The sequence below is a fragment of the Salvia splendens genome, chromosome 15 (assembly GCF_004379255.2).
Source record: "Salvia splendens isolate huo1 chromosome 15, SspV2, whole genome shotgun sequence".
In the NCBI taxonomy this organism is placed as follows: Eukaryota; Viridiplantae; Streptophyta; class Magnoliopsida; order Lamiales; family Lamiaceae; genus Salvia; species Salvia splendens.
The window spans coordinates 6,911,974-6,928,296 of NC_056046.1; the positions used below are offsets into that span (position 1 = coordinate 6,911,974).

General features: G+C 35.0%; 2 protein-coding genes across 2 annotated transcripts; both read left to right on the forward strand.

Annotated features, from left to right (window-relative positions):
* Positions 1-3,419: 3,419 nt before the first annotated feature.
* On the forward strand, positions 3,420-4,989 carry LOC121767705 (peroxidase 40-like). The gene is made up of 4 exons (XM_042164031.1): positions 3,420-3,695; positions 3,771-3,962; positions 4,174-4,339; positions 4,414-4,989. Exons 1-4 carry the CDS (start codon positions 3,429-3,431, stop codon positions 4,800-4,802), a joined length of 1,014 nt encoding a protein of 337 aa, XP_042019965.1. The 5' UTR covers positions 3,420-3,428; the 3' UTR covers positions 4,803-4,989.
* A 2,528-nt stretch (positions 4,990-7,517) lies between these two features.
* On the forward strand, positions 7,518-11,405 carry LOC121767278 (galactokinase-like). The gene is made up of 13 exons (XM_042163518.1): positions 7,518-7,772; positions 7,983-8,161; positions 8,906-8,952; positions 9,063-9,157; positions 9,260-9,342; positions 9,519-9,587; positions 9,790-9,975; positions 10,060-10,194; positions 10,290-10,424; positions 10,585-10,655; positions 10,744-10,821; positions 10,897-11,038; positions 11,116-11,405. The coding sequence occupies exons 1-13, from the start codon at positions 7,610-7,612 to the stop codon at positions 11,224-11,226; spliced, it is 1,494 nt and encodes a 497-aa protein (XP_042019452.1). The 5' UTR covers positions 7,518-7,609; the 3' UTR covers positions 11,227-11,405.
* Positions 11,406-16,323: the final 4,918 nt, after the last annotated feature.

Below are 16,323 nucleotides of genomic sequence, written 5' to 3' on the forward strand. Positions count from 1 at the left end.
TTTTGGAGAGTGACAGTGGGGTCTACTCGGAGCTACCACCAGTATTCGCGAAAGGTATGCCGGTTGCGCGACCGGTACGGGTTACGGATAGGAGGACGGTTTGGCGTGAGGGGACGGCTGTCGACGAGGTTCAGCTAGAATGGTCAGATGATTCGGGAGATAGCCCGACGTGGGAGCCTGCCGAGTTGGTGCAACGGAAGTTCCCTACTCTCCTTGAGGACAAGGAGCATTCTAAGGAGGGGGGAGTTGTTACGGGTCCCCCGTCGGCGAGATTAAAGGAGCGCGAGGTGTCACACGAGGCAGAACTAGACGTCGACACAAACGTAGCGACGGAGCATCGACAAGCGGCACCGTCGCGTCGAGACCGATCGGAGCGGAGGATAACGAGGAGACCCGCGCGGTATGGTGAATTTGTCCCTCGTTAAGTAGGAGTCCTTCATTAGTTAGGATCCTTAAATTAGTTAGAATCTTTTTTGATTAGTTAGAATCCTTTTTGGATTAGTTAGAATCTTTTCATTACCGTAATTAGTTCAAGAAATTAGTTATAAATAGGGCGTCTATTTCATTCTTTTCTTCAAGAAATAAAAATACCTTTTTACGCAATTTATCGTTATTCTCCTCGTGCACCAAGCACGAACCCTCGAATTCGACGCCGGATTGATCGACGGGCAAAGCTCCCGCGACGTTCGACGCGATTTCATATCGTTCCGGAACTTTATTCATAACACAGATGATAGGAATTACTATATCTTTTTGGTTGAGGAATGTGCTATTTCAGTATATGTTTGATTCACATGAATTATTATTTCAATTGGAATGGCAGCATGTAGAATTTACCCATATTGAGAGCATATATGGTGGCAGATTTTGTGCAAGTTGTATTGTCCTTTGATTAAATGCACATAACATTAACACAGTTCTGGAAATAGTATGCAGGTAAGAATCAAGAATTTGAATTTTATAACAAATATTTTAGATTGAGATTTTTCTATGAACACACCCTTAAATAATAGCTACAAGTATCTAAAAAGAGTTATCAAAAGGTTATAATTTTTTAATATTATCTCGATTCCATAGTCCACTCGTTAATATAAACACTTTCATTACACACATGTAATTAAAATAGTACTTACTATAGATTTTGTGAATGAATTGATGAGAAATATCAGGATTAGTTAAGTTGAATAGTATAGTCAATTGCTCTTACTTTTCAAGATAAATACATAGGCATCTACACTACTATTTTATATAGGAATTTTAATAATAAGGCCTTATCTATGATAAATGAATTGACTAAATATTTCTCATTTTTAAGGTCATTTCGGGACATATATGGATCCATATCTAGCTATTTTAATTAATTAGCTATATGGTCTCCGCTTGAAAATTAAAATGCAGTAATTATGAAAAGTATGTGACAAGGAGGAGAACATAGTGAAATTGTCAATGAAAGAATTCACTATTTCCAAGAAGTTAGGCACACAAATTAATTAAGTTAATCTAATATTATTGGTGCATGTAGAATGATTGTTGTGCACCATCACTCTATATAATGTACAGTCGCCAACCTAAAATATTGCATTTTTCAACTTATATTCATGCATAGTCCTTACATATAGTAGATGTCTAGGCAATTACCTAAATTTGGTACAGTGTGGACCAATCTACTATAGTTTTAGCTTATTTATTTTCACCTTTTCCCGTCTTTTATTCAATATGACAAATAAAAGAAATCACCATGTGGTATATATCGTGCACCATGTAAAGATAGTTTTATAGTAAAAAAATGCATATGTTAATTACATATTGTGTCACTGAATTAGGGTTTCTAATTATGAATTTTACTAGAAGTAAAGTTTTATGGAAAAGTAAATGGAGAAGCTATGCATAATTCCACTGCATGAAATGCAGTAATGGAAAATTTTGTGGTGACAACCATGAGAAAGGAATCGGAATGAATAATATATTTTTTTTCTATCTGTAAAGAGAGATGAAAAAATATTCTCTGCCAACAACGGACGAATTATATTCAACATAGCTGGAAATCAATATTTTCCTCTACTGTTCTATCAGTGGCATATGCATCATTTTCTTTACTTTAATTCTACAAAATATTTCAAATTTAATTCTGCATACTAAGAATTGCTTACGTACGTCAAAAGATGTGTATAATCAAATGATAAACAGCAGTCAAAAGTTAGATCCCTCTAATGTTGCTTGCAAAATTAACAAACTTTTCGAAGTGATGTGACAATAACTGCCGTTTCTTGATTTTGAACTTAAAACGTGCTCTTAAGTTGTAAATTAATTAAGTGGGTGATTTTATAGACGGAGAATATCAATTTTATGGGCTCGGCTTATAACATCTATTATTATAAAACAGGCCCAATATTGATCAAGAAACTCCAACTCCTTTTATTTAGACAAAATATGCACCATATGTATTTTAGTCTGGGGAAATTGCTTGAAAATACTGCTATGTTTGATCATCGGCGGTCCCATAACTTGTCAGAAAAATCACAAAATTTGGATTAGTTCAAATTATCTTACAGTGAAAAAAACACAATCGCTTATGTGCGATGTATCATGTATTGATGGATATATTTCAACAAAGTCAATTTTTTTATGAATAGACAACGTTATTTAGCATCCAAGTATGAATTTTGATTGTCGCATCAAATATAATTGTGGCAAATGGCAAAAAAAACCATAAAGTTTGGTCAAATTTTGGTCTATCCCGCAACTTTCAAAAATGACCAATCATATCATAACTTTGATACTTTTCTCAATTGTCCCATAACGAAAAATTTCATCATGCTATGTTTCTGAATTTATCAAGTTAATACGTACATATGTAAAAATTAAAGACATAATTGAAATAATGTATTAAATGGCGTCGTTTAAATAGTTGAATGATTTATTCGCACAATAATTTTCGTTTGCCTAAAGCATACATAATATCCCCCAAATCATAGATTATGGGACAATTGACAAAATATCAAAGTTATATAGTAATACAATTGGTTCTTTTTTAAAGTTGCAGGATAGATCAGAATTAGACCAAACTTCATGGTTTTCCGTCAGATTTATTTATCTACACACACAAACACCCTTCAATGCCTTGAACTCCCGCCATTCTGTTCAAGGAGAAACGATTTATCAACTGCGTTGTTATTTGAACCCGAACGTATTTGAAAAATTCAAGTATGGAGAAGAAAATACTACTAACAAAGTAGAGCATGTAATAATGCAAGAGGCAGATGGTAGTAGGTTTTCAGTTACAGAGTGCTCATCTCATCCTCTTCCAGAACCTCACGACCTTTTCCAATCTTGAATCTGTCTTCTTCCCTTCCAACACACACACACATATATATATATATGAAACTAGGTTAGCTTCCCATTTCATAACCTACAAAAAAAAGAAGAAAATGGATTACAATTACTATATCACAGCATTTGTGTGTTTGATGATGTTTTCAGCAGCATTCGGTAGCACTCTCCCAAACTCAACAAATCCTAACGAAGCAGAAGCCTGCGTGAACGGCGCCACCATTTCACTAACCTTCGATTTCTACCTCAGCAGCTGCCCCGAGGCCGAAGCAATCGTGTTTTCCTGGGTCGAAAAGGCCGTCTCCGATGACCCTCGGATGGCCGCCTCCCTCCTTCGTCTCCATTTCCACGACTGCTTCGTTAATGCATGTTTTCCTTATCGCTCTTTCTTTCTTTCTATCTCTCTCTCTTTGAGTACCAATTAGTGCGTGGTTTTGTAGGGATGCGATGCATCGGTGTTGTTGGACGACACGGCCAGCATGGTCGGAGAGAAGTCCGCAGCTCCGAACGCAAACTCTCTGAGGGGATTCGATGTGATCGACGCCATCAAGGCCGAAATCGAATATTTTTGCCCTCAGACAGTTTCCTGCGCCGACATTCTCGCAATTGCTGCAAGAGACGCCGTTGTCCTGGTATGTTACGAACTCCAGTGTCCCAAAATTCATTACACTCACGTTCTGCTAAATAATGTAGTATATAAATTTCAATTACTATTTTTTACTCATTTCCTTTATAAGGTAAAAAAATTCTTAAAACTCGTGTTGAGTCAAAATGTTTCATTTATTTTCAGGAGAGTAATTTTTTTTTAGATGAGTTCTTATATCTAGTCTATGCTGCATGCAGTCAGGTGGGCCCGCATGGGAAGTGGAAATGGGAAGGAAGGACAGTTTGACCGCCAGCAAAGCATCCGCCAACAACAACATTCCCTCTCCCAATTCCGATCTACCAACGTTGATGTCCAAATTCCAAGCACTCGGCCTCTCTCTCCAAGATCTCCTCGCACTCTCCGGTAATTTTCTACCGATACAACTGGTGTGGAATTTATAGACTAAATGACGTTATTTTGATCATATACTAAAACAGGTGCGCACACAATGGGGAAGGCCCGATGCTCCACGTTTAGCGCCCGTCTCAACGGTGGCGGCCCGGACATAAACGTCGAATTCCTGCAGTCGCTGCAGCAGCTGTGCGCCGTGAACACGACGCTGGCGGACCTCGACCACGCGACGCCCATGACTTTTGACAATAGGTACTTCACCAATATTTTGTCAAGCGAGGGCCTGCTACCCTCTGACCAGGCACTAGTTGCTGGAGTGGACGAGGCACGAGCGCTCGTGCAGTCTTACGCACTAGACGCTCGTGTTTTCTACCGAGACTTTGCAAAGTCGATGATCGAGATGGGAGGGTTGCAGAGTGCGGCTGCCGGAGAGATCCGCCGGAATTGCCGCGCTGTTAATCAAATCCTGCCGTGATTTGTTTTTAATTAATTGAAGAAATTAAAAAATCAATTGCTATGTTATTATGTATGTTACTAATATTAATTTTCTAGATCCTAATTGGTTTCGTATTGGACTACTACTAGTTCTAGTAATATATGTCATGTCACGTGTATTAGTTGTGGAAAAGAAGGCCTAAATCCATCTATTAATTATTTGTTGAGGCCATGCTCTAATTTAATTTGTTCAATCTATTTAACTAAAGCATAATCCAACTAATTGGATTTTAATAATCAGCAACTAAATCTTAAATTTTGATTTGTTATGCCGTTTTATAGGTTAGTTAGATCTAATGTTTTGTTTTCAAGCATATGCATTTATTTTTTAATTTCAAATCTATTAACTGTTTTTCGTGTATGTTTTGGTGGTGCTGACGAGTAAAAGGAATATACTTTAAATTTTTGGGGAAAGGTTAGCTTTAGGTATATTGCTTGCAAAAGGTAAAGCTATTGATAATGGAGGGATTAGAAAACAAGAGACACAGACTTGTGATTTAAAGTAAAAAATTTACAAACGACTTTATCCGGTCTAACTAAGTTGAGTAGTATTCATTTTTTAGATATCTCAACTAAGTTAAGTCATTTCCTCCTTTAAAAAAAATAAAAATATCTAATCACTCTTACTTTATTCTATTATCTAATTTACTCTCTCTTTAATTTTTCTACTTTATTTATCTTTCTTACTTTTTAATACAATTTCTTAATTCTCGTGCTAAAAATTATGTCTCAACTTAGAAAAGTAAAGGGACGGAGGGAGCAGCGTTTTTATATTCTGCACAGACAAATGTGAATCGAATAGAATACAGTAAATTCCCTCGTGAGTTGTGACTGTTGAGAACATAAATATAGTAGTACTCCATAAAGAATTATTATTATATTTTGTGCTTGGAATAAATTTACAAATAATTGAAAGAAAAGTAAAATGGTACTCGGTTGGTGAAAGTGAGGGTAGCAGGGCACGTGATTTGATGTAACTCGACTTTCCCATATTTTAACATTTTTCTTTTTATATTTTCTGTCACATAAAATTAAGTACGGAGTATAAGGGAGAAATTGCTTTGCGTGTTGGCAATTTGAAGAGAGAGCGCAATGATCGTGTGGTTTGATGGTTTATAATCAGTTGTGTGATTCTGTGAGGTATAATTATATTTTTCCCTTATAAATTGCTAGACAAAATCTTACTCCCTTCTCTAAAATCACTCTATTTTTATTTACATGATTTTTTTATCACTTTATTATGAAGATGTTGTTGATCTCACTATTAACTAATATTTACTTCAATTATTTTATTCTTTCTTACTGTATACTTTTTACAAATTTCTTATTATTAAAATGCATATAATTAAGTTTTTATGTTTTAAGGAACAGACGAAGTACTACCTTTCCTTATTGCAATCAAGAAAACTAAAACTCATTTTCTTCCCTGAATTCTTTATTTCAAGTAGCATATATTGTTACTTTCTTTATCTTATTGTATCCAATCATCCACGTTCAAGATCGAGATCACGGTAATATTTGCCCTCAAAATATAAATTTCAAACTTTTCTTTATCCAATTATTATTCTAAATACATATATATTTGTGGTTCTAGCCTACCTATCTGCCCATTAAAAAGAACAATTTTCTGGCACAAGAAAACAAAGCCTATATAGACACCTCAAAGAAGCTCCACTATCTACACTGCCGTGTATGAAAATGATACTATACTAAATGGTTGTTCTACCATAAATGAGAAACATTATAAGATTCGGTGAATGGTATCTCCTTTTTTTTATTATTGGAAATGGACAAGCCAGATTTTCTACTTTTTCCTAACTTGCTCACCATTTTTTTCCAATAAATATATTCATTACTATTTATTAAGTAAAAGAAGAACTAGGTTTGGAATTATGTCACATCCACATCACATATATTAATTGGATTAAATATTTTACATATATAATAACAATATAAATTGATGAATAGTTGACCACACAATGAAATCAGTAGAGAGTCTAATCCAGCCAACTAACGATAATTATCCATACATGTTATATTGGTAATCAATTTAATTTTTCAGATATGTACATAATCAATAAATCATCATCATTGTGTCAGCATCTCTTCAACTTTATCAAGAATATTTCTTTTTCCATAAATCCAATTATGAAAGTTAGGGATATGATTTCTTGAAATAATGTATGGACCATGTATGCTAGAATACCTTTTTTTCCTATAGTTATATTTTATATCTTCAGTAATGTCTATATTATTTTGAACGGAGATAAAATCAGTTAACATCTAGAGGTATGAAAATCAAATTTAACTCAATTTCCTCAGCCAAATACCTCAAAAGACTTCGGAAATAAATTGAACTGTTATTTAGGCAAAAATGAAGCTGCAAATTCTAAAATGATTTGTAAATCTTAATTTTCATAATTATAAAATGAATAGTTAAATTAATTATCAAATGGATCAGGTTTATTTTCTCAAATTAAAAAGAATTCTTATCGTAATCTGCAACCTAAGATAGCTAAATCATAGTAAAAAATCTACACACAACAATATTAATCTGAATATTAAATTATTAAAAAGATAGAATTTTTATTTGTCGTACATCGACTTTATTCAAAACCAGTCCCCACAAAATTCCAAAATTGAAAATTCAGTGAAATTCATCACTGTCCTAACTTCATCAATCATATATAGCCAGTAGTATAAGTGCTGCGTCTTCGCAGCAGCAGAAAGCGTAAAGTTAGTCTAAACAAACACAGCGGAGAAACCAAAAAGTTTAATTTTTTAGCAATGGCGAGACACGATGATCTGCCGGTGCCCGTTTACAAGTCTCTCGAGTCCGTTTACGGAACCGGGTCGCAGCTTGAAGAAGCGGAGCTCCGATTCAACACTTTAAAATCCAAGTTCGTCGAGGTTTTCGGCCACGCCCCTGATATCTACGCCCGATCTCCTGGTACTGTTTGCTCTACTGCTTTGATCGGACTTTGAAAGTTGTTATCTTGTTTGATTTTGAATTTTTTTTTTTTTTTGGCTTTATTTGTTGGGTGAATTCGATTGAATGTTAGATCGAAATTTCTAGTTGGATACTTGAAAGGCGCTTGATTTTGGTAGTTTGATTTGGGGGTGATAACTGTTGGTTAATGTTTTGATTTTGTGTGTGCAGGGAGGGTGAATTTGATTGGGGAGCACATAGACTATGAAGGTTACTCTGTGTTGCCTATGGCGATCAGGCAAGACACGATTGTGGCAATTCGGAAAGTGGAGGGTGAGAAGGTGCTCAAGATCGCTAATGTCAACAGTGACAAGTATTCTCTCTGCACTTACCCTGCTGATCCTGATCAGGTAATGGTGTTTTCTTGCAGTGATCTTTAACACTAACAGTGAGAGGGAGAATGTGTGTGTGTGTGTGTTTGACTGTGAATAGTGGAAAGCATCTTTCATGTGCTCTCCTACTGATCCTGATTATGTGTTAGTATCACTTTGTGTGTGTGTGTGTGTTGGAGGAAAAGGTTATTCTTGAACCAGTTGTTGATTCTTTTTTTTAGTTAAACTTTTGGAGGAAAAGAAAAGGAATGGTTAAAGTTAGCTTGTTTAAGTTAGTTGGATGCAAAGCTTCTGTTGCTCTCCTACTGATCCTGACTATGTGTTAATATCACCTTGTGTGTGTGTGTGTTGATGAAAAGATTATTCTTGAAGCAGTTGTTGATTCTTTTCATTTTAAGTTGAAATTTTGGAGGAAAAGAAAAGGAATGGTTAAAGTTAGCTTGCCTGAGTTAGTTGAATGCAAAGCTGTTGTTGCTTGAATTATGGTTGATTAAAAGCTTTATTGTGGTTCATTTGCATTATCAATGATTTGTAAGTGGGAGTAATTGCAGACAATTTAATTTTTTGAGATGAGTGATTGATTGATGATTTTTGGTGTTCTTGCTGGAAAAAAATGTGATTTTGGTTACACCATTACAAATTATGCTTGTTTGTCTACTTCAAAGTTAACTGAACGATACCTTACGAGTTGGCCTGATGCATTCGGTTTTCACTCTCATGATCTATTCAGCTTGTAATGGAGAGATTTTTTCTGCGTTTCAGGAAATTGATTTGAAGAATCACAGATGGGGTCACTATTTTATTTGTGGGTATAGTGCCTTTTATATCTCTTCACTTTTTCTCTGAGCTGATTTTGGTAATTCTATCATGTTTTGTTTAACATTGGTAGTTTTGATATCTTATTTTCTTTTTCATTTAGGTACAAAGGTTTCTATGAGTATGCCAAAGCGAAGGGCATAGATGTCGGTGAACCAGTTGGTCTTGAGGTTGTAGTTGATGGAATTGTTCCAACAGGTATATTTATCAAGTCAATTAGTACTTGCATCTTGCTGGATAAGTGAGGGTACTCACTAACCCTGTTGCTAAAACACTGAGTTGTGTTTTACTTTCATGTAGGGTCTGGTTTATCGAGCTCTGCTGCTTTTGTTTGCTCGTCTACTATTGGCATTATGGCAGTGTTAGGAGCAAGTTTGCCTAAGGTGCATGCATATAAATACCATATTTATGAATTGTATAGCATTAGCTGCCTAGCCCTCACAGTCACCATTTCAAGCCACTCTTGGACACAGATTTTGCTTATTCCACGAAGGAAATTATTGTCTCTTCTTTCTATTATTTGTAACTCCTTTTTCGTTCTCCAAATCTCCCTTTCCAGAAAGAACTTGCTCAACTTACATGTGAATGCGAAAGGCACATTGGAACACAATCTGGTGGAATGGACCAGGTAATCTACCACGTATCTCAGCTAAATTATTAATCCTGTGTGATCCTAATTGAGTGCTTGCGTAATTCGACCATCTTCATCTGACCATCGTTTTTTTATCCTACACTTGAAATGGAAAAAGCATTTCAACACTTCATTATAAGTCCGACCATCACCTGTGAACCCCGTGACCTACAAGATACTTATTTTCTTCCTTTGACAGGCAATATCTGTGATGGCTCAATCTGGATTCGCAGCACTCATTGATTTCAACCCTATTCGAGCTACTGAGGTGCAGCTCCCTGCAGGTGGGACTTTTGTCATTGCACATTCACTAGCTGAATCTCAGAAAGCAGTCACTGCCGCAACTAAATACAACAACAGAGTTGTTGAATGCCGTTTGGCTTCTGTGAGTTTTTTTCACACTTTTGTTCTCATAGAATTGCATTATGTTTACTCGAGCCTCACAGTCTCTTTGTTTGGGCCGTTGCAGATAGTGCTAGGCATAAAGCTCGGCATGAAAGCTGAAGAGGCAGTTTCCAAGGCTAATACACTTTCTGATGTTGAAGGACTGTGTGTATCTTTTGCTGGTACCCGTGGATCGTCTGATCCAGTTCTCGCTGTCAAGGTACCCCATACATACTCTTTTCGACCGCTACTCTGTATGTTTGTGTCACAAACTCTTCGTTACGCACCAAATTTAACGGCTGGCCACATCTGCAGGAATATTTGAAGGAAGAACCATACAACGCCGAAGATATTGAGGAAATCATCAATGAAAAGCTGGAAGTTCTTTTTGCCGCTTCTCCCTCTTCCTTGGATGTGCTGAAAGCTGCCAAACACTTCAAGTTACACCAGGTGATTTTGCCTTTTTTCCGATTCTTCATTTTACAATCACATTGTTTTGTTGTCAATCATTCAACGCAAAATATTCACTTTCTGTCACCATATGCTCATACGAAACAGGAATGCTATTTTTATGACTTTGTAATGAATGTATTCTTGAAACAATTTTCAGCGAGCTGTTCACGTGTACTCAGAGGCGAAACGCGTCTTTGCTTTCAAAGACACTGTGTCATCAAACTTAAGGTGACTTGCGCGATAGCTTGTTGTGTCATATATATGTACAGTTTTCGTAAGGCCTCAGTTTATTAAAACTGTTGAGTTGCTCTTGCAGTGAGGAAGACGTGCTGAAGAAGCTCGGAGACCTCATGAACGACAGCCACTACAGCTGCAGCGTGTTGTACGAGTGCAGGTATGCCTCCGCCTTCGTTTATGCAGTCAAGAATGGTCATCGTTTCAGTCGCTTACTTAACCATGTGTAAAACAGCTGCCCTGAATTGGAAGAGCTCGTAAAGATTAGCCGCGACAATGGTGCCCTCGGGGCCAGGCTGACCGGAGCTGGATGGGGAGGCTGTGCCGTTGCTCTGGTGAAGGAGAGTATCGTCCCACAGTTTATCCTCAACTTGAAGGTTAGTTTCTCGGACGCCATTCAATCGTCGTGGAAACGTTGAAATGTCGAATATCAATGTCGAGTTGTGTGTTGCAGGAACAATATTTCCAGTCAAGAATCGACAAAGGGGTGATCAAGAAGAACGATCTCGGCCTCTACATTTTTGCATCGAAGCCATCGAGCGGTGCAGCCATTGTGGAGCTCTAGGCTGCCGGAGGCCGGAGAGAAGCCGCTGCTAAGAAAGGATCGTTTTTCGTGCTTTCTTTCCTTTCTGTTTAAGAATAAATTTGGTTTCTGTTTAAAATCACAACTCATTTGTCAGCTAATTCATCAGAAGACATTGATTGGCACTGAAATCTAACTGCAAACGGCGGCGTTTTATCTCATTCTTGTGGCTCATGGTATTCGTAGTTTATGTCTCAATCCTAATTTAAATGAGATGCTCATCTTTATAATTTGTATTATGTGAGATCCACACAATTTTAAGTCTGATTGCTCGCGCTTGAGCTATGAGGCTCGCCACATGGTATATAGCACAAGTCAACTTAAGATTGCTTGAACGCTTGATCAAGTATCAAGCGTTCAATCATCGTGTCGATGTGAGGGTGTCGGTGACTCAACTTATTTTTACACAAGTGATACCCGCAAGTGTACGGGGCTAGTGTAGCAATTAGTAAGCAAGAGTATCGTATCCCACAGAGACAATTTCGTATCAACTTAACTACCACGAACAAAGATTAACTACTATCTAGACAATCAAGAAGCGTTTGGTTTGTTCTAACAACTAATAAAAGCATATAATAAGCAAATAATAACTAAGAACACAGAGACACGGTGAGAAAAGATAATATGGAGAAAATTGCAGAACTCAAGGATCCGATGCACAATTCTAAGCTCTTATCCAATCGATTTGCCTTACCTTTTGGTGTCTCTAGAGTTACTAAGCCGACCACAATTATAGATTAAACCCCCTCCCGAGGTGAAAAACCTGTAGATTAGGTGCTAGGATCGAAGTCCCCTTCTAATCCTAAACTCCTAACTCCCAAAAGCTCGATTAGGTCAATGACCTCACTCAAAACCTCAACTCTCCCGAGTTATATTGTATTAAGGTGTGAATTATTCTTATTTCCGGATTAATTATTTCATCTCCCGATTAATCTAATTAATCCTACACAATCAAGTGGTGATCAAGCAATTGAAAGGAATAAACTCAAGAACAATCAAATAACTACAAGAGCAAGGCAAGAACAAAATCAATCGGATAAAAACTATGAAATTAGTGCATCATCACCAAGAATTCTACAAGAAAAGTTTAGCTACTCATGTTCATAAAGGAAGCCATGTTCAACACAAAGTAATCCATCAAAAACATAAAATAAAGATACTAAATACTCCTGTAAGATCGATCTATGGAGTGAAGCTTCAATCTTTCGATGTGGACTCTTCAATCTTCAAATCTCTCTCTCCAAAGTGTTCTTGAGGGTATTTGTGTGTGTAGGGGCGGTAGGTGTGGAATAGAATGAACCCTAGGCTTCTTCTCCTCTTAATCCCCATCAAAAATCGCATTTTTGGCATAAAAATACGCCAAAATAACGTACCCGGCCGGGTGGAATTATAAAGGGTAAAATTCACCCGGCCGGGTGATGATTTTCGACCAGTTTCTGCTCAATTTGCGACCCCCGGCCGGGTGAATTTACAGGGTAATAATTCCACCCGGCCGGGTGATTTTCTGGACAGCGCAATGTTCGTAAAACGGCCATAACTTCTTCTACGGGGCTACGATTGAGGCGTTTAAGATACCCACGCGAAGCTCTTTCGAAGACGAAGAGAATGATGTGCATTGAGGGTTGATTGGACTTCAAAATCTCCAGTAAAATTGTCTCAAACCAAGACTGCTGCACATCCACCTATTTTGCACCTTTTTTCTACACATTCTTAACAAAATGGTCAACATACCAACATAATAGAGAAGTAGATATAAACACGCCTAATAATAGACGAAATATGATCAAATTCATACCAAACCACCCTCTAAAACCATGTAAAATCTAAGTGTGTCAGCCGGACGAAAAATTTAAATTTTGGATTAAAAAAAGGGGATATTGACACTTAATATCAAGAAACTTTCAAAAAATTAGATTTTTTTTCATAAATTTTGAAATTGACAAATAATATCACGAACTTTATCATCATGGGTTTGTTATTTCCCACCAGTTAAAAATTCCGGCTATATTAATAAATTGAAGAACAAATTTTGGAGGGTGTGCTTCAAGAAAAACTATTCTCAAAGATTAAAAATCTTGAAACATACTAATTGAATTATCCTAAAAAAACATACTAATTGAATTAGAAGACTGAAAAATGACAAATGGAAAAATGATTTGGGAGAAGTCAATATAGAATGGGGCCTTAGTTATATATATCTCATTTATAGTAATGGCCCATTTGGCTTCCTACCTACAAAGCATTAATATTCGTGGTATAACTTTTTTAAAAATAATTTCTTTATAATTTAAAAGATATTGCAGTTGACTAGATGTGAAATCGACATGTTTACCAATTACCCCATTCAATAAGTAAATCTTAAAAAAGATTATGACTTTTATTAGATTAATTAATGAATGAAATAAACTAGAAGAGCATAATGCAATCTTCTCTTTTCTTTTTTTTTGTTGGCATATTCCTTTCTTCAATTCCTGAAGCTAAAAAATTTCCAAAACCATTATTTAATCACTGAATCACAAAGAGTAGAAAAACAGAAGTTGTCGGTGGAGATATTATTTTAGAAACTAAAAACTAAAAACAAGAGGCAAGAAAGCCTTGTTTTGAGTTCCACCAGCTAATGCAGTGTTGTGTCGCTTCCAAATTCAAAAACTCCAATTCCAAGTGAAAGATACGAATCTTGCAATTATTTCTGTGAATAAAATAATTTGCCATATTATCAGAAAAAAATCTGCACTTTCCTTGTTGGTTACCTCTGCTCTGCCCCCAAACCCTCGTGCGCTTATCTTCATTTGTCTCTTGCATTTACTCCCTCTCTCTCACACACACGCACACACTATTTCAAAATTTCAAATCATTTTCTATGTACCCCATATATTAAGGCCTGTTTGATAATGTGGTTGGGAAATAAGTGATTATTAGGATATCATCTTGTCTTATGAAATTAAATAAAATAGTCAACTACACTAATAGTCTCTGATCTTGTTGAAAAATGCATCAATAATTCCTAAAAAAAATTTATAACCTATTTGGTCCCTAAAAATTACATATTGGTACCTATCAATCTTTTATACTCATCTGCATTAAAAAAATCTCCTAAATGTCATGGAGGGCATTTTCGGTATATGAAAATTACATTTTTGGTACCTCTTCATTCATGCAATTATTTTGGACATACATAAAAGCACCTTTTACAACAAAAAAATATATTTTATTTTGAATTAATTCACTAAAATTTTTTTAAATAATTACTTGAATAACGTGTAGATTTAGCTTTATAATGAAAAAATTACTATAGTTCACTTTAATATTTTTAGTAAAAAATGTTACTTGCAAGAGTTCGCTTTAATTTTTACGTTAGATATAATTCACATAAATTTTAATTATTATATTTTAAAATATTTTTCACTATACTAATATTTTAATTAACTTAATTAATATATTTATGTTTCACTTAAGTACAGTAACATTTAAATATTTAAGTAGCATTTTTAAAATAAAAAATTACTATAATTCACTATTATATTTTTCTTCTCAAATTTAAATTTTTTTAAATATTTAAGTAACATTTTTAAAATAAAAGTTACTATAATTCACTATTATATTTTTTCTTATCAAATTTAAAAAATTTAAGTAAAATTTTTAAGTAAAAATAAATCCCACAAAGAATTTTCTATAATTCACTTTAATATTTATATTAAAAAATGTTACTATTAAATATAATTTTTTTCTTCGCAAACATACAAATTAAGTTGTATAATAAATAATATTCATTTTTAAAATAAATAAAGCATAATTAAAACATTTGGTTTCTTATTTAAATTTTTAAAATCATAAAGCATCAAATATTATTTAAATGAAAGTATAATTGAGTTTATAAAAGAAAATGGCGATGGAAGAAAAAATGAAAAAAATTTAAAAGGGGAGTAGAAAGGTCCAAAATGCCCCACAACTTTAAATATTCACACTAGTGGTGCCTAGGGTTACTTTAGTCTTACCGTATTAAAAACGATATAAATTTTTTTAAGGGACCATTGATGCATTTTTCGACAAGATCGGGGACTATTAATGTGGCTCACTCTAAATAAAATAGAGTAAGAAAAATGAAAAAAGGAAATAAAAATTAAATAATTGGGAGAGATATAAATGAGGAAAATAGAAGATGGGAGAGAAATAATAAATTAAGAGAGATGATCAACAAAAAGTGAAAAAAGAGAAGAAGAAAAAAGAGGCCTAATAGACCTAGTTTACTCTTTTAAGACAAGGAAAATGGTCAAAATTAAAATAGAAAACAAAAATGATAAAATAAATAAGAAAATAAAAAATAAAACAATTATATATGTAGGGCACACGCGACGATCCGTCACCATGAGTACACGCGCTGGGCGGGCGTGCATCGCACCGGCACATAAGTTGGGTTGGGGAGCCATATAGAGAATTTTTTTTTTGAAATTGATTGGGTTGGGGAGCCACCATACACACACACTACAGTGCTTCTTCCCTTTTAAGCAATTTGCTTCCTCCATTACTCATGTTTGCCCAACTAATTGACCCACATTGGTGCTTCCCTAAATTTTTGGGGAAGTTTCTCAATCAACCATAGCATGAGTGGCCATTTAGAGTTTAATGGTGTCAAAACAAAAAATAAATAAATTGAGTATCTATATATTTCTTCCATAAAAAATAGTTTTATAATTTTATTTCTATTTGCCCATCAAAATTAGTCTCATGGAGTATTAAAAATTGAAAGTTGTTATTAATATCTTACCCATTTTTTTCCAACTTTTCACATTTTATTTTTCTATCTCATACTTTACTAATTTCACATTTAACCTTGCCGACCACCAATAAAACTAATTTTGGATATTTGGTAGGTGAAGGGAGAAATATTTTCTAAATAACCTCTTTTTTTATTATGATTTATTTCAACAAAATTAATTCATTTTTATTTTCAGATTTTTTTACCATAGCATCATTCATACTACTAGTATTTTTATATATTTCTGTTATATTTATAGGATTAAAATTTGTGTCGCAAGTCTCAATTTATGAGGCAGGATGGAGTATTACAAGTAAGATCCG